At 34.3% G+C, this 26,799-nt stretch overlaps 1 protein-coding gene across 2 annotated transcripts in view; it reads right to left on the bottom strand.

The window, feature by feature from the left end:
• Positions 1-22,570, bottom strand: part of LOC104589407 (P-loop containing nucleoside triphosphate hydrolases superfamily protein) — a 30,557-nt gene extending 7,987 nt beyond the window's left edge. The window contains exons 1-8 of one of the 2 annotated variants that reach the window (XM_010247725.3): positions 22,429-22,570; positions 20,504-20,625; positions 11,924-12,011; positions 7,237-7,791; positions 2,168-3,481; positions 1,763-2,084; positions 1,261-1,516; positions 966-1,182 (exon numbers count right to left, since the gene is read on the bottom strand). In XM_010247725.3, coding sequence (XP_010246027.1) covers positions 966-1,182; positions 1,261-1,516; positions 1,763-2,084; positions 2,168-3,481; positions 7,237-7,791; positions 11,924-12,011; positions 20,504-20,529 — 2,778 coding nt within the window. In that variant the 5' untranslated portion in view covers positions 20,530-20,625; positions 22,429-22,570. The remainder of the gene's footprint in view (positions 1-965; positions 1,183-1,260; positions 1,517-1,762; positions 2,085-2,167; positions 3,482-7,236; positions 7,792-11,923; positions 12,012-20,503; positions 20,626-22,428) is intronic. The other variant, XM_010247726.3, reaches the window with a different exon arrangement.
• Positions 22,571-26,799: the final 4,229 nt, after the last annotated feature.

Raw genomic sequence — 26,799 nt, 5'->3', positions numbered from 1 at the left:
ATTTCATAGATAGAATATATATTTAAAGTTTAAAATTTTATAATATTATTTAAAACTTTCCAATGTTTCATTAAAATCATAATAGTTTTTTATTTTTTAAATATTTTCCTAAAAGAACCATCAAGGAATTTTTGACTGGACAATTGGCTTAGTACTTTGATATGATTCACTTACTTAAGTCACTATAATTCAAACAAAAAAGAAAAAAATGCATATAACTAAAGAAGAGTATTCTCAATCTAATTAAAAACATATTATAACAATAAAGACAAAAGTTAAAATGCATAGCAATTGACATACATAAAGAAGAGAAGATGGCTAAAGACCAGAATGGAGACAGAGAAAGATACCTATTACAATCGCTTCATTTATTTTCCTATTTGATTTATATAGTTCTTTGTTATGGTTTTTTTAGCCTTAACTGTGCAATTATATTTATTCTAATTATCTCTTGAAGGTTTATGCATTAATTTAATGTTTGTAGACAACTTTCCTAATCTTTTAGATTTTCCAAATATCTTAGCAAAATTAGTGAAATATCTCTAAAATTTCTCCAAATCTACATGATGGTGAATTGTTCATGGACATCGATATTATGAACCATGGTTTAGGGTTACTATAGTTATAGTTTAAATAATTGATTTGAAGATAAGTCAAGTATGGTTTAGTGAATTTTGGATGCTGCCAAGAATTTTTCTTTTCTCTTTTTCCTCTCTCTCTCTCTCTCTCTCTATCATCTGTTTCTTCTTGTAACCTAGCAACAAGATTTCTTCTCTTGCTTTTTCTTTGGTGAACTACTTGCTTCTCCATCCCTATTATTTATCCTTATTCCTTAATCAACCAAAGCCCACAAATCCCACTACTAGATCTGAAATTTGTAGGAACCCGTCTTGTTCTAAATCAACAAGTTTCATCCTATATAATTAAAAATAATTATGGGAAGCTAACAGGCATAAAAAACATACCTTCCACCTTGCTTTCCTGAAAAGTAGAGAATCCATATTGAATAAACTTTCAAGCTGGCCACTCTCAATCAGAACAGATATTATTGCTTCAGACAGGATCTTATCCTTGTCAGCATTAAAGAAACACCCACGATTCTTTGCATCAAGTACTACTTTTTTCCAAATGGTTCTGCTTTTGATTAATGTTTCTCCATTCCCTAAAATCCAAAGACAGTACCTGCAATGGAAATGACAACCAATAATTCCAAGACACTTGAGCATGATTGTAATCAGGTACATCCTTATATCATTATACCTTGCCCTTGTCAAAGCCACATTGGTTCGTTGAAGATTTGCAAGGAAACCTACTGATCCATTCCCATTAGACCTGACTGTAGATATTATTATCACATCCTCTTCACCACCTTGAAACCCATCAACAGACCGAACACTCACAGAAAAGTCACTTTGTGTCTCATATGTACTTCCAAGTTTCTCTTGGATTGCAAAAACTTGAGCCTTGTATGGGGATATAACACCAACACTAATCCTCTGTCTTGTGGCAACTGAAGCTACAAGTATTCAAAAAGTAAAAGTAAGCATTTATGTGCATGTTCCTTCATGTGGATCTACTAATATACTCTTATGGATGATAATTATAGTGGCTACATTAGAAAGTTTTGAGTAATGAGTCAAAACTTTGCTGTTAGTCTTGGGGCTCAAGATTCAAAGTCCAATTCCACTTTGATGTCAGAAAACAATTTTCAGTTCAAACGCCAGTACTCTTCTAAAATCCTGAAAGAAACACCAAACCATACCTTTATAGAGATGTTTCACTATCTCTGACGCCACAGCTACCTCTACCATATTTTTTTGGCTGCACCCATGAAATTCTTCCTTACCATTAGAAATATTTATAAATGAATAAGGGCCATACATTTTATCATTAAGAAATTGCCTTTCATAGCATCTTTCTTTTACATTCGGAGCATCTGAGATCTGTTTTTTGTAGAATTCCAAATTTGGGAATAAGCTTATGGATGGATGCATTCTGTACTGGACATTTAAAAGGTGCGTATCATGCCCCAAAGCCACCAACCTCTCAAACAAACTCCTTCCAAATTCAGCCTTCTCAGAGATCTGATAAACATAGAAAGTTTTAAAAAATAATGAAATAACTTTACATAAGCAGAAAGGATACAAATTTGAAAAAAGTATCCAACCTTGCTTTTTACCATTGCAGGCAATTGATGTTGATCACCTATAAGAATAGCATGTTGAACACCAGGAAGTTGTAGGGGAATGGTTGATTCACATTCTTTAAGTTGGGCAGCTTCATCAATAACTACAATTTCCATTGGTGTCATCCATTCTTCCTGCAGCTTAGATGAGCTTGAAGCAGTGCAGAAAATCAAATGAGCACTCCTAAAACAGAACTTTCTAATTGAATCTTCATCAGAAAATTCAGGAACAGAGAATGTTTCACAAAGGGATCTGAGATTCTCAAGGCACATTTTTTTAGTCTTATAAACCAAATATGCTGCAGATCCACTATCATTGTTATTTACATTTTTAGAATGAGGAAAGATTTCCTCCAACTCTTCATTTGTAAGAGAAACATTTTGTAAGAGTGTCCCTAGAGATTGAAGCAGATCAAGAGCTCTTACCATTTTCTGTACAACTCCTTCTGAAATAAAAGATGTAGGAAGGTGGGTACAAAAAATTTTAATAAAAAGCTCTAGGCATTTCTCAATGGAACCAAACCTTGCTCTTATAAACTGTCCAAGTGTCTGAAACTCATTAACTTTCCCATCTTCCTCTACTTTATTTATCCTAGTTTGCACAATATCTTTCTCCATTTTCCCTTCCTTTAGGTTTTGTGCAGGTTTGTCCTCACCTTTCCTTTCTTCCACACAAACACTCTCCTCCTTGCCCTTCCATTTTTTGATATCTTGTTTCTCTATTTGAGCAGAATCCTGCTTCTCTTCTTTCTTCTTTATGCTTTTCAAGTACAAAAGATACTGCTGAGCAGGGTCTTCAAGCAACAATATCATGGAATTTAGCCAATGCTTCCATCCATTATGAGGGGAAAAACACTCTTTAAGACGATCTAAGCGATAATCAAGAAATACATCAAGAAGGTCATCATGGTCATCAATCTTCATCCTTTCCCCATTTCCAAATAATACTATATCTCCCAAGCCAAAATTGTGATGTCTAAAATGCTGCCTAACCAATCTCAAGAGACGTGAAATGACTTCCATTACTGCAATATTAGTAGGGGCACATGTAAGCGTTCTGCATTTCAACCTTAGGAATTCCAAAAGCAATACACTAACTGTCTTTGTTTTCCCAGTACCAGGGGGACCCCAGATAAGTTTAACTGAGCTCTTATGTTTGCAATTCCTTGTCATAATAGATCTTGCCACAGCCTTACTTTGAGATCCATTGAGACTGATTGAGTGTAAATCTGCAAGCAACTTTTTCTCATGCAAGTTTTCATCTTGAGCAAAGCAGTGATCACAATTCACTCCAACCTGCAAATAAAGTAAGCAAGCATAGCCAGAATTAATAAACCGTCCAAAGCAGTTTTTTTTTTTTTTTTTCCTTTTTCAAATTTTGGTTTCCGCTTTATCAAGATCCTAAAAAATTTTAGGTAGAAAAAGAACACTGAAAAGCAGAAAAAGGAAACAAGCTGCCTATCCAAAAACAAGGTTAAGATGATTGGTTATAGAAAAGGATGTTCTCATTAGCTCCAGAACAACTTGTACTAATTTTTTATTGCTTCATCTTAAATATTTTACCACAGAAATGCTCTTCTAAGGGCCATTATGCAATCGAGGTTCCAATCATCTGCTATCTTCGGAGGGGTGAACTTTTCCTATAAGTTTGAGTTATGATATCTCAGTTATAGGAGATGATGCAAAGGGAACTCAATCCTTGTAGTCATTACTATCCCACTCTCTCAAAATGAAGAATTTGTGACCATTGACTTGTTTTTGGGTTGGAGACACACTACTCGTGTATATTTGATAAACTAAAAGAAAATATGCAATGGATTGACTAAATTGTCTAATCTGATTGATGAGAAACATCTTAATACATTGTTGGTGAGCCGCTAGCAGATCATAAACTCTATTTTCAGATTGTTGGGAGTTTCATCAATCTTACCATGACTCGTCTAGGCATCTATTATGTTTAAGTAGTTTTGAGCCAATGCCAACACAAATTGGGCATAGTGTCCTATTACAAGCTGATTTGTATTTCTTGGTTACTTGCTTATTTCTTGGATGTGTAAGAAGAAACCTACAATTTCCTAATCTTCCTCAAAATCTCAGTACAGAGCTATGTTTTTGACCTGTAGTGAAACTTGGCTTAGGGGATTGTTTGCCAAATTAGATATCACATTTGTTCCCCCAACTCTCTTATATGATAACAACATGAATTATATCAAGAATGCTTTCAACCTATTTTTTCATCAGCACACCAAATACATTGAATTGGATTATGACTTTGTGTGTGAATGATACTTTGCCAGGATTATTTTCTCCATATAGAATCAGATTTCCAAATAGCAAATACTTTTAATAAGACAATGGTTCACTCTCATCATGATTTTCTCATTGACAATCTTATGTGGTGACAAAACCAGTTTGATGGATGTGAAGAAAACACAGCTTAAGGTTGGTATGTTGTACCATCTTAGTGTAAGATAAGTCACATACTAGCACAAGGCTACACATATGTGATTTTCTTTCTATTTTCTACTTAGTTCCTATTAGGGTATCTGATTTTCTTTCTATTTTTCCACATTTTGGCATGCTATCTTTCTGATTTGGATAAAAAATTATACTGAATATAAATAGAAGTGGATAATGCAGGAAACTTGCAAGCAAAGATCCTTACAAACAAATATATTTACATATTCAAATTTCACATCTCTTTTAATTGTTTCGACCTTGTTAGTAAAACAAATTCTTTATTAATTCCATCTATCTCATTCTTCTACAAATTTAACTTCTTATTTCTTTCCACATTCAAATATTTTTCTTTTATTTTAACATACCAATGTAACTCTTACAAGCCTCACAACTTGGTAAATAACCAGGGCTTGAGAAGATTTTCAAGAGATGAATAAGGGCCAGGAATCATCCTAACATGTGTATCTGTCATCAGTTATACAGCCGAAATTCCTAAGTCAAAAGGACTGATAATTTGACAGACAGAAAATGCTTTTGATATCTTGCTACTGTAATATCCTATGTACAAAAATATATCTCCTCACTGAAGAGCCAAGCGTATCGGTGTGTATATATTATATATGACTGCATGCATACATACAACACATAGCAAAAGATTCTCTCATATGGAGTCATATCCATCACTTGAAACTGGGGAAGAATCAAATAAAATCAACGGTATGGAATATACCAAGTTTGCATGTAACAATCTGAAATGTCTCCTTGCCATGAAAACAATACCTTTACTTATTTTCCTTCTAGATACCACAAGAAACCTTGCACAGGATGGAAAAATGGCATTCAGAAAATCATTAGAGGGACCAATTCCCCCCTATTAGCTTGAGATGGTCAATAGTTAATGATGTATGGTTACACAACCAAAACACCCTCTTCAAGGGATTGATTTCGCCCAAATACCTCAAACTCAGGATGTCTTCATTTGCCTCATAATAATAAAATTGTTGTAGAACTCACAGGAAAAAGAATAGGTTGATACACTACATCTCTCTATAAATCAATTATTGCCTCAAAATAGGACAACTTATTACTTCAAAAAAAAAAAAAAAAATCCTTAAGCACAAACCAGACAGATGCCCACCACCATTAAAATAATCCTTAACCCATCATCTTCCCATTCCCCAGGAAAAAAAAAAACTCTATTACAAGAATAATCCTGATGAAAATTAGATTATGTAAAGAAACTTTTTCTCTTCTCAATTTGAACTTGTAGAACTTGATAATGAGCTGAAGTCTTGCTAAAGTTTTTCTTGTTATACCTTCATTTCTTTACCATAAACAGTTGGTTGTTTCCCCCACTATGTGATCACTGAAATGCTTGCCTTTATAAAGCTCAACATGTTTTGGCACATTATTAATTTTTAATTGAAAGTACCCTTTTATTAAGCATCATTTTTCTAGCTAATCATTTAAAGAAAATTTATGTTTCGAATTTCCATGATGAATATTCAATCTTTCCTTTCTTTTGTAATCTTCTATCTATTCCTTAATTTTGGGCCCACAATATGTCATATGGTATAATTCCACATAAAGGGACTAAGGGCTATGGGACAGATCATCATGTATTTGTGAAAGAGGTAGAACCTAATGTTTTCTGATTTATACTTGTGAACGATAAAAGATTAACTAGTATTGGGGATCAAATTATCAAGGTGTTGTTTGGTATCATTGCCATTTCTACCTGCTATCATATTACATCTAGATATGGCAATGGTGCCAAACAACACCTAAATCTAATTGGCATCTTATCTGGCATTTAATGCGCCAATTGGTGTTGAAGATCCTACTGAAGCAAAAAATCATCCATGCCTTGGTGGTGGGATTGAGATCTGTGTTGGATCTTAATCTCAGCAAGGTGGTGGTGGAAGGTGACTCCAAGAAAAGCTCTAAGGAGGGTCCTTGGAGATTCAACTACATTTTTAATGAGATCTTGGAAACCAAGTCTATTATGACTTACCATTTTGGATGGATTCCTAGAGAGCTGAATTGCAGAGCTGATGGTTTTGGCCAAAGCAGGGGTGGGGAGGGATTTTTGTATAGTAACTATGAATAGGATTTATTTCCAAGTAACTAAAGAGTATGAACTCAACAAAGTCTTAATTCCAACTATTTGGGATCCATTAGATGAATCTTGTTTTTTTTCTAGCCCAGTAGGAAACAAAACCCACCAAAAGTAATACTATTAGAAATAAGTAAAGAAACCAAAACCCTTTTATCACTATTTGTTAAAATTTCTAAATGGCTGATTCTTAACTAGTGATTGTTTCATAAATGATTTACCAACCAGATAAAATTGAAATAAGAGGGCAGAAATATGTAGGTAAGATTTACTCCAGAACCAAAAGAAACAGAACAGAAATCCTAATGACACCATTTAAGAACCAATGAATCAGTGAAACAGCTTATACTTGCTCATAAATGAAAATGTTACTATTGCATAACAAAGGAGGAAACCAATTGATAGAATGCAGTTCTGCAAAATATATAGCTTTACAAGTGCATAAAATAATAAAAAAAAAGTTTGTAAGGCTTACAATTGAATCAGTGCACAACACTTCCTTGATGATACTCATGTTTCCCTTGTGGATGTCAGAGTTCAATGCTTCCCATATACGAATATTTGTTGTCATGTTTATCAAATAGACAGCAAAAAGAGTCGGCCTCTTGTTCTGCCTTTTTTGCTCAATCACAATTTCCTTTGATGCTCGGACTTTGACTCTAAGAGGATTGTCTCCATTTCCCCCACCTGTGACTAATGCAAGAATATAGGATTTTTGGGTTCCACTAAGATCAGCAGCGGATTGAGGTTTTACATCTGACAACACAATAAGATCTCCATTCCCAGGTTCATACATTCTTTTGTCTTGCTTACCATCCATATTTCTTTTTTTAAGTACAATGTTATAACACAAATCATTGGGTGGCTTGTTTTTTGTAATTCTCTGAACATACAATATTTCACATACAGGTGCTTGAGCTATACCCAAAAAGCTTGAATTTAAATCAGCATGTGTCTCCTCAATAAGAGGGAACCTATATGACCTTAAGTAATGCTCTATTGACAAGAACGTCTTGGGGATCTTCTCCACCTGTATAATAAAGAGAAAGGAAGAATTGGTTCCAAAGAGAAAAAGTTTGCAAAAACTTATTTAACAAGTCATGTGGTTCTGATCATACTAATTACTACATACATACATATCTATTATATGTTGAAAACTTGCTTGGTCGACAATGAAACCAAATTCCCTTAATTACTTGATTACAACAACCAATGAATTGGATGACCATGCCATACACATGGAACAGGGACACCAAAGCAAAGAGACCCAAAAAGTATCATCAATACAGCTTCTGGAATGTGCTTTTATGAGGTATTGCCAACTTCATTGCCTACCAGTGAATATGTCTCAAGAGGGTTTTCTACACCAAAAGTCAGCATCACCCAGGGAGTTTTAGTTATCTGAATTATCATTTTTTTTTATGATATTCAGGTATTTAAAATAAGATAAAGAGTTGCAACTGTGTTTCAAGTATATCAGGCCCTAATTATATATATCATGTTTGTCGCAATGGCCAAATGGCCCAACTTTCAACTCCAGTCTTTTTCTGGGTTTTCCCCTATTATAAGTACAACAGTTAAGCAGTAATCTACAATATATTAGCCAACCTCAACCCCATGTGTAGCTACGGGTGGTGATCTAATGAGCATACTCTTACTAAGCACCTCCTATCTGTTAAACATTAATTTGATTGAAACTAGAAAGACGTTTACAGTCCAATCCAACGAGTGATGAACAGTAGTTTGCTTCATCATTTGTGGAAAGAAGGTGCTTATTGATTCATCAGTCTTTATCATCTTTCCCAATCCTAAACATGTGACACATGGAAAATTACAGGCCATTGGATCTGGTCCACTGTCTCCAAGCATCTATAGGCACACATAGCAATAATACTGTAAATCCTTATTTCTTGTCAATTTGAATTTATGACTAAAATGGCACATCTGGTAATATGAGAGCCAATGATTTCTGGCCAGAAAATAATGCACTCCTATGATATGAAATAAAACAAAAATGCTAAATGTTTGAATGATTTTATTTAGAGGTGCAGGTGGGGCCTTGCCATCAAATTTTGATGGCAAATGCTCAACCCTAGCCCTTCCAAGTTGGACCTTGTTAGAGAATAAAAACTTATTCAAGGACCTCACTTACTAAACAACTTAAACTTTTAGGTTGAACGGTTTTTTGAGATGGTATCAGTCACTTTGACTAAGTGGTTTAGTGTTTGATTCTCGTCACCCCCATTATAATTAATTAAGTTTCAGTACAAGGTATGGGTGGGCCTGTGCCGTCCACGTTTTAAGCCCAATGGGCTTTCGTGTGAAGGGGCATGTATGTTAAGAATAAAAACCTATTCAAGGACCTCACTTAACAGCTTAAGCTTTTGGATTGAATGGTTCTTTATGAGACTTCTACTTTTATTTATCAAATTATTTGTGCCTCTTGTTCATCATGATCTTCTTGTAAATAACTTACTATAAATTTCTGCATCTTCATACAAAAAGAAGATAATTCAAAAGGAATGGGAACCACCTGAGGATGGCTTCACCAAATTAAAGTTTGATGGTAGTAATCTAAGTCTTTCTGGAGTGAAGGGGTCTTCAGGAATAAAGCTTAATTTGTTTACGGGTCTTATTCGGTTAGGAATTTCTGAAAAAAAAAAAACTTGAATTTTGATAGATTAATCACTGAAGGAGATTATAATGTGATGGTTGGCATGTAATATGGTATCATAGAGATATGTTTAAGAAAATCAAATGGTTGATAAGGGATATGAACATAGGATGGCAGCAGGAATATGCACACAAGAATAATAATACTCTAACTTAGGTTGTGTTTGATATCATTGCAAACTTCTACTTGTAACGCCAATACAAATTTTATGAAAAGGCATTTTTTTCTACCACAAATTATTTGAGTTATCAATACAACATTGGATAACATTGCCGCTTCTTTAAGAATGGCATAAATGTCAATATCTAATCCATACACCCCATATGCATTGGGGATATCTCCCATACTTTTCTATCTATATTGGCCAACACAAAACGTTGCAAGTAGAAGTGGCAATGGTACCAAACACAGTCTTAATTAATCAACTTAGTTAAATTAACCTATAATTTCTTAATTGATAACTTAATTATTTAATTAAGTTAAGCCCTCGATTAAACTTAATTAGATAATGAATTAATTATATTAATGACTTAATAGAAATTAATATTTTTTCATTTATTAACAATAATTTTTGTTAAATTAAAATCTATTTAATTTCCATTTAAAAATAATAAAAATTAATAAAACCAAATAAAATTAGTAAAAATTATAACAAATTTATCTAACAATAATTAATGAAAATAAGATTATAAATAAAAATTGAAACCCATTTAAGTTCTATTTAATACAAATTTATTGAACAAAAAAATTGAAAATCACCATAATAATTAACCAAAAATCAATAAAAATTAGAAAATCTAATGCGAATTTATCTAAACGTACATAACCCAAAACTAATATTTGGATTGGACTCGGCTCGGCAGCCCAATTAGGAATGTTATAAGGCTTCTTCTAACTTTAACAAAGCCCACGGGTCCCAACTAATATATTATGCTATTATAAAAGTGTCTAATACGAGTTTCCATCCACCTCCAGAGATACCAATTAAAAAGTCTGTCAGATCAGTGGCGGAGCCAGAAATTTTCTTTTGGGGGTAAGTTAGATAAGAAAATGAAACAGGGAGGAAAAGAAGTAGTGTTTGGGGAAAAATGGTCTGAAAAGATGTGGGTTTTTTTAAAAGAAAAATAAATACTTTTTTTTTTTTATAAATTTTTGGGAGTCCAAGGAGCCTTAAAGAATGATCCTTTACAACCACTAAAGAACCATATAAATAATGGTTTTTAACAAAAAGTTTGGGGGTCAAGGACCTCCCACCAATATACTTGGCTCCGCCCCTGCTTATTATCAACAGTGACAATCTAAAAGTGAGAACGAGTTTCAGATAATAACATGACTTCAAAAAAAAATTTCAGACAACAAGACAATAACATAACATAGCATTACCAAGAAATAATAGGGTCCTTTATAGAGCAAAAAACTGAAAGTCTACCATATAATCAACCTTCAATCTTTATTAGTCACTGTCTTCTTCAAAATAAATAAATTTATATTGGTCACTGTTGATACCCTGTACAACTCACATGTACCAGCAGCACAAAAGCAACAAAACCACAGTAATAAATCTGCAGCAACACTTTGGATGTATACTTCTAGAGCAGATGGGAGAATTCCCATTTCACCAGAATGGGAATAGGATTTCAATTCTGCCCAAACAAATAATTGGAATCAGAATAGTCCATTCCAATTTCAATTCCGATTCTAGACCTCTATTACCTGAATCGAACAGGCCTTAGAAACCCAACCACAAATGGTTCCTACATACTAAACGCACAAACTCCCATTCCTGACTATCAACTTCCAACTGATAGGCTAGAATGCAAGACAATGATCCACCATGATCAAATACCAAGGATACAAGAAATGGGTCTCCCTCTCTAGATCAATAAGCATATACAGGGGTGTAAATGGACCGAATTTGAATCGAATCAGGCAATATCCAAATTCAAATTCGATTAATAAATTTTGATATCCAAATTCGATTCGATATTCGACGGATATTGAAAATTAATATTTGAATTCGATTAAATATTTGAATATTTTATTTGAATTCGAATTCGACCAATTAATTATTTTAAGTAATTAATAAATATTTTATTTATATGAAGTATATAAATATATAAATTATTTATATAATTTATATATTGTTTTAATATTTTATATATTATATATAAAAATTAAATAATTGATCACATTCGGATATTTTTCGAATTGAATCAGGTCATATCCAAATTCGAATCTGGTTAACTATTTGATATGAATAGAATATTCAAATTTGACTGATTAGATATTCGAATTATCCGAATTTGATTTGATTATGCTGAATATTGAATTCAAAATTGGATTTTCGAATACGATTGACATCCCTACATACACATCATGTGTATAACGCTAATGGCCCTGAAGTGCAAGCAAAAAAAGCAATCAAAACTCTCTCCCTTTCTCTCTCTCTCTCTATGAATGAGTTACGGTGTGTGTCTATGTAATGTACCTTTTCTTTGAACAGTTGGCCATTAAGTACATCTTTGAGAGACCAAGAAAATACCAAGTCCACGAAAGTTTCCTTCATCTTGTTTTTACTGCATTATAACAACAACAGAAACAACGTTAGCAACCAAGCCTTTCACTTCTTAACTATATATGAAGTAGTGAAAACTGAAGCTCTCTCTCTCATATTTTGTTTATGCGGTTCATATTCCATGCAAATGATACCTATCAGTGTCTGGGAGAAAAAGATTGATAATTACTTTTCCCTTAATTAAAAAGCTATCAGTTCCATCAAATTTCCAAAGCTTGGGATGCCATCATTTGGAGCCCCATTTTTGTTGAATATATTTTATTTTGGATAAAATAATTAAAATAGCTGAATTTTGACTTAAATATATCCTCAGTTTTTAAAATCTATACTATATATAAAAGTGTGAATGTAATGTGAAATTTTTATTAGACTAAAAATTTTATTACAACTTTGTTTGAAAAAGGGTAGAAAATTCATTTTATTACAACTTTAATGCCAGATTTAATGGCTACTAAAATGCCTATAATTATGCATTTAGTCCATCTCTAATGATAAGGTTGAAAACGTAACTTTAATTATTACTTCCCACCTCATTTAATCCCCTTTCATTAAGTCTTATACTTGAATTATTAACTCTCATTTTCTTTTATTAAATTAAATCTATGTCAATATTTTTAACAATTTAAACCCATATATTTTAAAACTGACTCAAAAACAAAATCATTTTTTATCCAAGTAGTGACTAAGCAATTCAACCACCCGAATCAAATTAGTCAACCTACAAAGTCATAGTTAGGTAATAAAATTTCTAAACTAGAAATAAATATAGAAACTTACAAAAAATGTAGAAAAAATTAGACACATTTATGATATTTTTATTAATCAAATTAAAAAATAAGTGTAATAAACAATAATTATTTTTATTGGTAATGAAAATGAAATACATAATTTAGAATTGATCAAAAATGAAATTGTTTTACTTTTGGTAAAGATCAATAGTTAAAATATTGGGTCAAACATGTTAAACCTTTAGTGTCATAAATAAATAATAAAAGTTAATAAAATATTAAAATACAAAAATTTTGAAAAAAAATTAGGTACATGTATAATATCATATATTTATTATATTAAACAAAAAGTAGGTGTGATATATTATAATTATTTTTACACACAAAAATACAAAAAAGTTATAGGAAAAATTGAAGCCATCTATCATTCTATATTTAACTACTATTAAAAATATGAATAAGATTATGGAACTTTCTTTTAACTAAAATACTCATTTTTTAATTTAGTCTCTATTTTATAGGGTTTAAATTGTAAATTGAACTGGTACTTTTCACCACATTCAATTCCCTCTATTTAAATCTTACATTTTTTTGATAAATGAACAAAAAAAAAAACGATACACAAAAAATATTAAATATTACAAAAAGAAGAATCTAGCCAAGAAAGTAGGCCTATCAGTGATACTTGAAACTTCACAACTCGATTCAATTATCACATATTTGGATGAGGTGTTTATGTAATTAGATTTGAATTTTCAATCTGCATCCGGTAAATAATAAAAATATATAAAGTTTATAGAAAATTTTGGATACATTATTACTATCATTAACATCATATATAGAATTACCACGTGCAAAGAACATGCATAGTTACTAATAGATATAAATATGCCTTGTGGGCTGACCGAACATTTATCTTATTAACATCACATTATCTATTTAAACTTTCAAAAATCTTATTTTGACCTTTTATGTCTTGCAATATGGGTTAAAAGATAAATCATGGCAGTGCTACTCCAACAATAGATGAAATGTTTATTTTTCTAGGAAAAAGGTGAAAGATGTAGAACAGTTGAAAAAAGGTCTAGGAAGATAAGATATATTCAACATTAATTCCATGGAGAGCATTTATATATGAAAATAAATGAAACAAAACAAAATTGACAAACAGAAACCCGTAAAAATCCCATTTTCTTCAATAGGTAGTATATCCACCCTCAAATTTTCAGAGCACAAAAAATTTAATTAACCTGAAATTTTACAATGTAGGTCAGAAAAAAGTATAGATATAGAATTTACACAAATCTTTTTTTTTATTAAAGGAAAATATAGGAGGAATAAATAGAGACTGAGAATTTCAAATAACATCCTATCCCATTCCTTATACCTTATTTGGTGAGAAGAGAGTCTGAGGTATGGGACGTTCCATTCATTCCATTACCCTTTGTATGTCAACAGATGCAGTTAATTCTAAACCCTAAATGGGTGGGAGGCATGGAGAGTAAATGGATAAACCATGAAGGAAATGATAGAGAACTTTAGATAGGTCTGACTTTTGGGCACAATTTTTATTTTATTTCTTCAATTATCGATTTGGTGAAGCTTGGGTAGTGGGTTCCCTGTTTTCGTTGGAAATCTTAAATATCTGATTGAGATGCATCTTCCTAAGCATTGCAGGATTGGAGAAGGGGCGATAGGGTTTGTTTACAGAGCTTGGAATTCAAGGTAGAAGATGATTGTTTCAACTTTCATGTCTTAATGAAGGATAAAACTGTCTTTAATATAACAGTGAAATTATGTGGAAGTGCATAAGAGTAGCTTTGTTGTGGACAGTTTGGGAAGAAAGGAACACCGGGATCTTTTGTGAAAAAGAAATGAGCTTCTTGGAAGTTAAAAAATGTATTCTGACAAGGGCAATTCAAAGGCTGAAAACTCTAAAGCTCTTTGATGCATACTCTTTTGATGATTTATGAAGAAGTTGGTTAGCAGTGGCTAATACTTCTACCAGGAAGGACAGACATGGAGTTGAATGGATGCCACCAGGGGAGGAGTTTATCAAGATGAACTTTGATGGAAGTAGGCGAGGAAATCCAAGATCTTCAGGCATAGGAGTGATGAGAAACAAAGATAGTAGCATTATATCTTTGTACTCAGGTCCTGTTGGTGTGGGAGACTCTTTAAGGGCCGAATTACTTGCTACTGTACAATGAATCCAGCTTGCAAATCAGCTAGGCATAGTAAGTCTGATTATTGAAGGGGATTCCCAGGTGATAGTGGGCTAGTTGAAGGATCTGGACACTGTGATTTGGGGTTTTAGAGATCTTCTCAAAAAGGTTAAATGGTTAACAAGGAATATGACAATCAAAGTTTAGTGGATAGGCAGATCAGTAAAATCAATGGCTAATTCACTTGCGAAACAAGGGGTTCTTCGGGATACTTTATTTTGAGCTTCTGTGTAATTTCTTTTGTACTTATAATTCTATAACTAGTTTTAAAGGAAAGATCACATCTTGTGTCTTTCCATGGGTTACATGTAACTCTTATTTGCTGGTTTAATAAAATTTTGCTCATTTATCAATATATATATATATAACAGTGAAAGGTATATTAAAGTTTAATTTCAAAACTTAAGGTATGCTTAAGTCAATTTATGAAAACTCAAGGTATATTATATTTAAGTCTTTTACCCTTATTTTTATTGTTGTTGGATTACAAAATGTCTTGAAAATTGAAATGGTAGATGTTCATCTTATGCCCATTTGGAGGGTTTTTTCTCTAAGGGCCAGGCTACACAACAAGGGGGGTAGCCCATCTCCAAACCCATAAACTCCACTAACCCAAGTCAAATACAACCAGCAAGAGACCCTACCAATCAACCAATTGGAACCTTGCCAATTTGGAGGGTTTATGCGATGATTGAGTTTTGTTGCCTCATATCTACTATAGTTTCATCAAAAAGTCTTTTATTTTGGATTCATTTAAGTCCATTTTCAGCTTTCCAGCATTTTACCAAATAAGGTTTCATGACTTTTTGAGTCTCATGGCTCATACAATGCTAGAAATTAAACCACTCTTTGAATGTCCTAAATGGGCACTAAGGCTTTCCGGATTTTTACCAAACAGGCTTTCATGGCTTTCCAGGTCTCATGGCTCATGCAATGCCAAAAGCCACATTCGAAAGCCTTTTTTTCTGTGTTGATTGTATGCCTATTTCTGACATGCATATTAAAATACAAATTTTATATCAAATAGGAGTGGAAATCATAGTTACAAACAAAGTGATTGAAAATTAAACTAGGTGCAAAATTTGTATCTAATTTGGAAATGCATTAGAAATAAAAACAACTCCATGAGCAAAGGCTGAAGTTTACTGCCAATTTGCAACTAGTCTTTGATTGCTTATGGTTGAAATAAAATATGAGAAAGATTGTATCTTTTTGATGCGTTGCTACCAGTGTTGCATTGAAGCCCCCATCTTTTGTAGGGGACTTAATGCCAATTCTTGTCCAACTCTTCCAAATACATGTTGGACTCAACTTCAAAATACATATGTTGGATTTATGATCCATTGTATATTGAATCTTTTTAATTTCAATTGAAATCAGGAAAACAATGAGAAACAAGTAGTATGGTCATGTGACAAAAGATAGAAGTAGGGATGAGCATTGTTTGGTTAAAACCGAAAAATCAAACTGAATTTTTCGGTTTTGATTTGTTTGGTTCGTTTTTTTTTTGGTTTTCAGAATTGGAAATTCGGTTAACCGAAAAAACTGAATTAATCAAAATTTATTATATACTTAATATAATATATATTATATATAATATTAAAATATATAAAATACATTAACATATACACATATTATAATATACATAAATATATTAATATATATAATATATAATATGTATTAGTATAATATTAATAAAATTCGGTTTTAACTGAAAATCGAACCGAAAAATTCGGTTTCAGTTTTTTGGTATTTTAATAATTCGGTTTTGGTTTGGTTTTTAAAAATTCGGTTTATTCAGTTTAGTTTTTAACCGAATAAACCGAATACTCACCCCTACATGAAAGCTTAATTTGTCAATGATAAAAGTAATTTAACTATATAAGTTGTTATGCTTATATAGATTTTATATTTTGAAAGGAAAAAAAGTATGATACTAAAAAGGCTTCACCAATCAATACCTACTATGAATTTTTATAGAAACCCACCCAATTGATTACCACTTCTATGATGCCGTTTGATTTAAGTTTTTCCGGTATAATGTCTTTTTGGCATCATGGTCGAACTAATTTAAAAAATAATATTAAAAACACAATATTTAATATAATATTAAATGTTTAATATATTAAAAATAAATAAATAAACTAATCTCTAGGGACTGGCCTTGGCTTAAGCCCACAATAGAGCCTACTAAGCCTAGGCTTACATTTTAGGCTTGAGGTGGCTTGAGGTTTGGGCTAGGTTAGGCTCGGACTTGGGCTATAACCTCATAGGTGCTAAGCTTGACTAGGGTCAAAACTAGCTCATTGTATTGATATATATTGGGCCATACCGGCCAATACATATCATATCAAGGGCTTCTCGATACGCTCCTACATGAGGTGTTTCGGGGTCTCGACCGGTTCAAGGGTGGATAAACCTTAAACCGACCCCTCTGAACCGGAATTAAAAAAAAAAAAAACTAAATAGTGATCAATACACTCCGATACGCCTCTACCGACCGACACATCGAATGTATCCATATTTTGAACCTTGTCTAAAAGAAGATTCCATTTATACTAATCCTACCGAAAGGACTGTTCATGGGTTTGGAGGAAGATATATTGAAGTATAAAGGCCTGTTGAATCATGTATAAAGCATTATATTGGCATAAAAAAATGTATAAAGCATTATATTGACAATAGGCAGAGGACTAAATTATGGTTGGATAAGTGGCATCTCTTGGGCATTTTGTTGAAAATATTTGGAAAAGAGTTAGGTATGGCTTTAGCCTCCATAGATCTATTTCTGTGAATTCCATCGCAAGAGAGAACAGTGGATGCAAGGTGAGAACATGTCCATCCCATTTGATGGAAACATGGCAGGGTTTGGATCAACTTTAGAGGGTTCCAGGTCATGGAGAAGATCAGGTGAGGTGGTTGGCGGACAATAATGGGGTGGTTTCTACTGTTCAGGGCTGGGAATCTTGTTGGAAGCAAGAAACACAAGTGGTGGTGTGGAGGGTTTAGGCAAAATATTCTTCGCCATGGTTTTATAGCCTCTAGGGCTACTAACTCAAGATTGGCTATTTTATTATCAGCTAATTTACGACTCTAATTAAATAGTGTGTATTCTGCAACTAAGGTAGTCTGCTAGTAAAAGTCATAATCTTTTTAATTTTTTTTTTTCTTTTTACCATTATTATACTAGAAGAATATAGCAGATAGTGCTAGATCCAAGATTTATTCTAGTATATCGGCTTCTATCATGCTGCATTTTATTCTATTTTGTTACTTTTTTTTTTTTTTTCAAATTGGTTCAAAGAAGTCGGTTTAAGGCCCAAGATAGTTGGGCCTTGGATGGAAGAGGTTAATTGGATTCGAGACTCATCTCAATGTTAAGTGTAGCAGATATACGTCCTTGCCATGTTTTCAATGTTATTTATTTATTTATATAACACACACACACATATATATATATATATATATTATTTATTTATAAATTTGTTATTTATATTCCATTTGTGTAAATTTGTTTATTATTTATTTTTTATAAAAATATGTATATATAACAAAAATAGTTAAAGCCATACTTGTATTTTTTTTGTTTTTTTATATTTAAATTATTATATTTTATTTTTTAATAATTTATTAATTTTTTAAATTAAATCGAATAAAATCAGATCCAAATATCTGACTTTCTCATCATATTCGAATTCAAATCAATATTCGTAAGATCCGATCTTTGCATCTGATTTGGATCGAATTCGGAACCACCCATAAGGGAACTTCTATTTTGTCAAACGCTCAATTTGCGTTGCTCCAATCCATGGTTCATATCATACGTGTTGGTGCATATTGTACACATGTATCAGTTTTTGAATCACCCATACGTTAAAAACTGGGAATTAGGATACGGAAGCATCATCTAGGTTAGACCTGCCAATCGGATTGGGTGTAACGGTCATGACACTTTCACGTTGAATTTGTGCCGGGCCGATCTTCGGGTTGGGTTGGAAAAATCTAGACCCGACCCTAAATGTTTGTGTTAGGGTTGATCCATTAGTCAATTTGGGTCAATTTAAAAGTAACTGAGATTTCAAAAAAAATAAAAAAAAAATATATAAAAATGTAAAAAATTAAAGGAATTAACCTTAAAATTTCAAACATAAAAAATAAAGAATAAAGACTAAATAATAGAGATTAAAGAGTGAAAACTTTTAATAATATATAAATAGTCCCAATTAGACTTACCAATCAGGTCACCAGGTTGATTCATGACCGAACCGGATCCAACCTTTAAAAAGGGGTCAGATCGGGTGGGGTCATTCTCAATTTTATATTATCTAGATTTGAGACCCTAACATTGTTTTTTCATATTTGATCAACATGTTGGGTTTGCAGATTGGGTCAATTTTTTGCAAGTGTATCTACGTCTCTTGTGATGACAACCATCATCATCTAGGATTGTATGTAAAAGTCTCATTTGAACCTTCACTTCTTGTGTGCTAAGTTTTACATCTCAAATCATTCACTTCTTGTGTGCTAACGTGCATTTTGAAGCCATTGGTTTCATCTAATATGTAATTGAATTTTTTTTTTAATTGAAAGAAAATAGACAAAGAGAAGTTTTGATACGGGCTTGGGCTTTGGGTAGAACGGACGCAAATTGTGGTTTCCAAAACTACTTAAATGTATCTTGTTAGGTGGTCCATTTGACACAAATAGGCCCTCTATTAGTAAAACATTTAGGTAGGGGTGTCAACGGTATTTGAAAATCCAATTTTGAATTCGATATTCGATGTAATCAAATCGAATTCAAATATCTAATCATTCAAATTCGAATATGACCTGATTCGATTCGATAAATATCCGAATTCAACCGATTATTTAATTCTTATATATAATATATAAAATATTTTATATATAATAATTAAGTTACATAAACAATTTAGATATTTATATGTTTTATATCAATAAAATATTTATTTTATATATTTATTAATTATCTAAAATAATTAATTAATCAAATTCGAATATTTAATCAGATCTGAATTTGGATATTAATTTTTAATATCCATCTGGTATTGAATCGAATTTGGATATCAAAATTTCTAAGCGGATTCGAATTCGGATATTACCTGATCTGATTCGAATTTGATCCGTTTACACCCCTACATTTAGGGTTATTTAGGGTTGTATGTTCCTCAATGACTGAAAATACCCTTTTTAAACAGTAAAACCCAAACCCCATCTCACCTCCAATTGCCCCTCCTGTTATCTTCTTCTCCTTCTTCTTCATTATTGATTCACATCCTAAACAGTGTTTGAGCATTATTACCACCTTAACAATCAATGGCATTTTTTATTTGCCACTTAATTTTTCACTCAATCTTAACACTTAAATATTTAACCCACAGGGTATATTCAAGTAATGTGGCCTTTCTATTAAAAACATACAAACTTATGAGGTTGTTTCATAAATCGACTTAGAAAAAGCTAATTCAGATTTAACCAATTACAAGCATGAAGAAAGAGAGGTAAGTATAGAAAAAAAAAACCTTGTATTTGCCTTTGTAGAGCTCATCGTTGAGATTCCCAACTTGAAAAATCAATTAAGCTATTAGAAGCACCAAATCAGTAAGATGTTCTTTAAATAGTCCGATTCTCCGGGGCAATGTGACTGAAATATCAAAATACACATAATGGGAGTATAAAACTATGATATTGGTATATGGTATATAGATATCAAAATTGGCAGTTCATTTCTAATTCAAAAGTAGGGAAAAAAAAAGACTAAATCGTAAGAAAGACATAATACCCCCTGGTGATTTCTTTTTTTTAGGGTTTTTTTTTTTGAATTCGATAGAGTTGGTTAATGGGATTTTGGTTCTCATTGATCAAGATATTTATGTTCTTTTTTTCAGATTTTTGTAGGATTTACGGAAAATTTGCTTTCCCTGGGCATGGATAAGAAACTTTCCTATCTGAAAACAAATTGCCAACACTTAGATAGGACAAAATTACCCCTTTTAATAATGACTTTTTATGACTAAAATGGTCATTATCTTATTTATCTGAAAAATAAAAGAAAATGGATAATTAATCTCAGTAAAAAAGAACTGGGTCAAAATGAGACTTATGCTGAAACTTACCTCCCCTGTCTTACTTATATCCAACAGAATCATTAAAAAGGTCTCTTTTATATTTGTTATATCATTAAATTTTCAATATTAATGCTCGTGTAATCAAATCTTAATAGGGAAGTAACTATTAGTCCATTTTATAAAGAGATGGGAGGTTTCAGTATTTATATGAAAATTGAAGGGAGATTTAAGTCATTTACCCTAATTAAAATTATTCTTCTACCCATATCCATGATAACATGTCATGTATAGGAAGCACTAAAATCATGGTTTTAAAAACCGATCTGAAAACAGAACCATTTTGGTCATCAGTTTCTGGGTTGATGGTTCGACCAAATAGCCTGTTCTGACAATAAAATATAAATAATAAAAAACGACCAAAAACCATTGAATGGATCAATGGATCGACGGTTTGACGACCTGGGTCAATGGATTATTGACCGATTCAACGGTTTTTGGCCAGGGACTGAATTTGAGATAAAACGGAACTGACTGCCTGAACGGTTCCCAGGCTAAATGGTCTGACCGTCCAGATCAACGGCGGTTCAAAAACGATGACTACAACCAAGCCTTTCATGCTACAATGGTGGAGTCATGAGCCTTTTCCGACTCCAATTAAAGTGCCACATGGAAAATTACATTTTTTCTTTTTTTTTTTAATTCTTCTCTTAATTTTTGGAAACCAATTAATTTGAAAATATTTAGCGCTGGAACAATATAATTTAAAATTCATTTTTCTGGGACAGTTTAAAATTCATGAAACAAACAAAAACAAAAAATAGACAAAACTCTATCCCATGGTATATTGATTTTGAGCCGACTCAATAATTAAACTCGCTCTATTATAACTCATCAAGTCAACCAAGTCAACTTGAGAAGGTGCCAGGAAATTCCAACTACTTACCGTAGAGCTTTTAAGCTATGTTTGGTTTGAGTGAAAATATGAGAGAATTTTAACACATTCTGTGAAATTCCCTGAGAACTTTCCTTCTTCTCATTTTCCATCAAACCAGAAAACATAGCCTTAATATTCCATTTTATCTAATCAATTTTATTAACTAATATGACTTATATCTATTGTTCCTTCAAATTCACTCTGCCACTTTCGTACCATCAAAGATCAAAGTTAATAAATATAACAAAATAGTAGTTCATTAAAGAATGGACAATTAGTATTTCACAATCGATCCCAACTTGTTCAGAGCAGCATGGGCTCGACAATTCTCCTGAGCATCTCATACAAATCTTCTCAAACTAAAATATTAAAGCAAATTGAAACTAATCTAAAGTCAGAAACATACAGGCTACAGAAAGAAGAAAAAGAGGTGAAAATGAAAAACCTGGTGGCCTTTGTGTTCTTTCGATCGTAGAGATGATAGTTGAAAACTTGAGAGAGAAACACCCAAACGATTAAGCCACAACTAATCTTCTTTCTCTGAGCCAAATATCTAGAGCATAATTTCAATTTTATCTTCTAAACCCAGTTGAGAGAGAGAGAGATTACTTTCATTCTAAGAAAGAAAAAGAAGAAGAAATCCTTTCCACGAAGATACCTTGCATTACTCTTCTTTTCAAAAGAAAAAGTAATAACATTAACAAGTCGGTAGGTAGTACAGAACAGAATAACTTTTTTCTTTTTTTTTTCTTTTTACAATATAATAACTTAAATCAACTTTTATTAATAAGGATCCGTACGATTTTTTTTGAAAATAATCTTTTATAATTGGGTTGCATATACAGTGGTGAATAAGGATCAGTTCGATTCGGTTCGGTAAAACTTGGAACCAACCCCATCCTCAGTTCAAGTGTTTCGAATCAGAACCTATTTTGTGAAGGTTAATTTCAGAATAGGTTCTGTTTCTGACGATTCTAAAGTTGAGTCCAATGTCTATTTGTGGAATTTATTCTTTTTCATCATACAAAAATAAATAAATATGTTCTTTGGAAACTTGGTTTTCAATAATAATAATAATAATAATAATTTATTTAAATATCTCTTGAAGCTTGGTAATTACAATCGTATCTCTTTAACTTTCTAACATACATGGTGTTTGGAAGTGTGGACGTTTTTGGGTCTGATTTTCAAGAAAAAACGTCCATACTTTCAAGACCCGTTTTTCACTAAAAAGCACATTGATTTTATTTGGGAGTGTTTCTGTCATGTAGGCAGTGAACAATACTATGTTATTTGGTAAGGTGATTTTTCATCACTGTTTTTCATGTATGTGCATACATTATCCCGTAAGATGATGCATGCGAATATCATACCAAATTATATAACGATGCTTATTAAATGGTTCAGATTAATTAGATGATTGTTTTATAATATTTGGCCTAAAAGTTTAAATCCAATGGCTGAAAATACTGTTGAAATAGATCAACAACATCAGCATGAATAATGGCATCATATCCAATGACTCTGGATCCTGGCCCATAAACATTAAAAGTGGACCTGTGGTTACAGCAATCTGATGAACAAGGAGAACCCAATCTATGTGATGCTCTAGGCTTCAGCATGTAGGCACCAGAGTTGGATTTGCAAAGGAGAACACAATACCCTCAAGCACCAAGGGTGGACCCATGGCCACAGCAATTCAATTGTGTTGTTAAAATGGTCAAGACCATCTAGCAATCAATCCAACCTGCTAACCACGTAGAAAATTTAAAGGAACTACCTTGACTCTATGATAAGGATCGAGAATAGTTGTTTTTCTCCTTTTCGGTAATGGATCTACAACAGCTAAAAGGCTCTACAATAACTATATAACATACAAATAAATTTAAAGGCAACATACTTGTTTAAATTATGATGTGAATTGAAACCTGAAACATATAGGAGGCCTGGAGTCAGCTGACTTTTATTTCTCTCTCTTTTGGGTGGGAGGGGGGAGGGGATAGAAGGTGTTCAATGACAGAGAGGGCGTTTCAGTTGCCCTGTGAGTGACAAGGATTCTATTTCTACAAGGACAGAGTAATTACTGTTTGCTAAGGGGTTGTGAATTATCATTTTGGTAGTTGAAGGGGATTCAATCTTTCAGCCATTGTTATTAGACAGAAAATGGAAGGGTTCATGGAGACTTTCAATTTTTCATTATCTGTATCTCATCGATATAAGATATTCTTTCATACATTCTAATTCAGATTAGCTGGATATCGGTGGAACTTAACTGCATTGCAGATGAATTTGTCTGGATTGGTGTAGTGTTTAACCAATGGAAGATGCACCTGATCATGAGAGAACGAGCAGAGGTTACAGAGGTTGTCGGCTGCAACATACCATTACAGAGGCCGTCTATGATGATGTATTAGGTAGCGTGCCATTACAAAGGCTGTCTAGAGTGGAGACATCTCTGCTCAGAACTCTCATACAATTACCTTTTTTATGCTGCAACATACCATTACAGAGGCTGCAACATACCAATGGAAGATGCTCGCCACCAGGCAGCTCGGAGCTCTTCACCAAGGAGCTCGCCACCAGACAACTCGGAGCTCATCACCAAGGAGTTCGTCCGGGGCCTCACGAGAAGCATTCCGTCTGACAGCCGTACCAGAAGACTGTACCCACGCCTCTCGCCTGATGGCACCGTACCTACCAGCTCTGGTGGTTGCTTACTGCCTGACAGGACCATACACTGCAACGGTTACCTGCGCCCACTAGCTCAGCCCTGGAAAATAACGGCTGTGGTAGAGAATCAGAGGCAGTTACATGTCAGATCACCAGTATATAAAGACCTCACCCCCCAAGGAAAAGGGGGATGGAAAAATGGAGGTAATCCCTACTCTCTAGCTCTCTCATTTCTCTAATATCATCTTCAAACTCTCTACAATCAGAATGCTAACTTAAGCATCGGAGAGTCCCCGATGGATAAACACCCCTGGGTCCTCTGATTCAGTTCTCGCAGGTTCCTCAGCTCCCACCGTCTACGAAGAGGAGAAGATCACCTCATGCAGAGGGCAGTCGGGTTGCACTACACTAGGGAGCTCCACCATCCTCTGAGTCACAGGCCACCTGGGAGCAGGTCAAATGACGAGCTCACCAAGGTAGCTCACCACTAGGGAGCTCGCCACCAAGTAGCTCTCCCCCAGGCAGTTCACCACCAAGGAGCTCCACCATCCTCTGAGTCACAGGTCACCTGGGAGCAGGTCAAATGACGAGATACTTAGCCAAAAAAAGTGATACATCACAAAAAAATTAGTACTTGACTAGGAACGGTTACATCAATTGGCGTCGTCTGGGGGAAAACGCTACAAAAAGCTAAGTTCTCATCCTACAAAAAGCTAAGTCCTCTTCTCCCAGAAAGCTAAGTCCTCACTCTTTAGAAACCGAAGCTCAAACTTTTTAGTTTCCATTTTTTATGAACTCAAAGACTATGTAGGGAGCTAACAGATTAAGCAGCTCTACCAACTTTACCTTCAATTCAGATAAAACTTCATCAGTCCTCTTCGCAAGGTCCCCTCTACAAAGATGAGCTCTTCGTGGCTTCCGCGGGAGTTGGCGGCCAATAGGCTGCATAGGCGCCCTTGCTGGTCGAGCCTTCCAAGGCTCCCGTGTGAACTGGTGACCTAAAGTTAGTAGTGCTGCCCCCGAAGGTCGAGCTCCTAGTAGCTTCTTGTGGGAATGGCCGAATGGATGGCTGGCATTACGAGGCTGATGCAACGCAATCAAAGGTAGCTCGGCACCCGGTCAGCCTGACACCTCACAGGTAGCTCGGCACCTCACAGGCAGCTCAGCCACCTGTTCAGCTTGGCACCCGGTCAGCCCGACACCTCATATGTAGCTCGGCACCTCACAGGTAGCTCGGCAGCCGGTAAGCCTAACACCTCACAGGTAGCTCGGCACCTCACAAGCAGCTCGACACCCAGTCAGCCCGACACCTCATAGGTAGCTCGACACCTGGTCAGCTCGGCACCTTATAGGTAGCTCGACACCCGGTCAGCCCGACACTCACAGGTAGCTCGACACCTGGTCAGCTTGGCACCTCATAGGCAGAGACCTCGACACAACTACTTAAGACCCAGTTGCCTCTTCGGCATGGGCAAAGTCAAGAAGAGTGGACTACGAGTCGCTCCCAAAGCCTACAGGCCACATTACTGCTGAAAAACCCAGTCGCCTCTACGGCATGGGCAACACAACCGCTTAAGACCTAGTTGCCTCTCCGGCATGGGCAAAGTCAAGAAGAGTGGACTATGAGTCGCTCCGAAAGCCTACAGGCCACATTATTGCTTAAGACCCAGTCGCTTCTTCAGCATGGGCAAAATTGGCAAAAGTGGACTATAAGTTGTCCCCCAGAGCCTAAGGGCTACATAGTACTGAACTGACGGAGACCTCCTCACCTTATAGGCAGCTCACCACTTACAGGCAGCTTGCCACTTACAGGCAGCCCAGAGCCTAAGAAATTAGATCAGCACTTACTAGCTCGTTAACTTACGGGCCAAAAGGAGAAATCTACTCCCTTCGCCGAGTTACTCTAAACTCGGGAGTGGGGGGCAAATGATGAGGGCGGATTTGGCCCTCCAATGAAATTATGACACCTGGTATCTCATAACAGCCAAGGAGCTCGCTAAGGAGCTCGCCACCAAAGAGCTAGGCAGCTCTCCAAGGAGCTCGTCAAGGAGCTCGGCAGCTCACCAAGGAACCCGCCAAGGAGCTCGGCAGCTCACCAAGGAGCTCACCACCAAGGAGCTAGGCAGCTCTCTAAGGAGCTCGCCAA

This window comes from Nelumbo nucifera, chromosome 4 (assembly GCF_055504915.1).
Source record: "Nelumbo nucifera cultivar China Antique chromosome 4, China Antique-T2T, whole genome shotgun sequence".
Taxonomy (NCBI): Eukaryota; Viridiplantae; Streptophyta; class Magnoliopsida; order Proteales; family Nelumbonaceae; genus Nelumbo; species Nelumbo nucifera.
The sequence above is the reverse complement of the archived record's forward strand: the minus strand, read 5'-3'. Positions and strand labels throughout refer to the sequence as shown.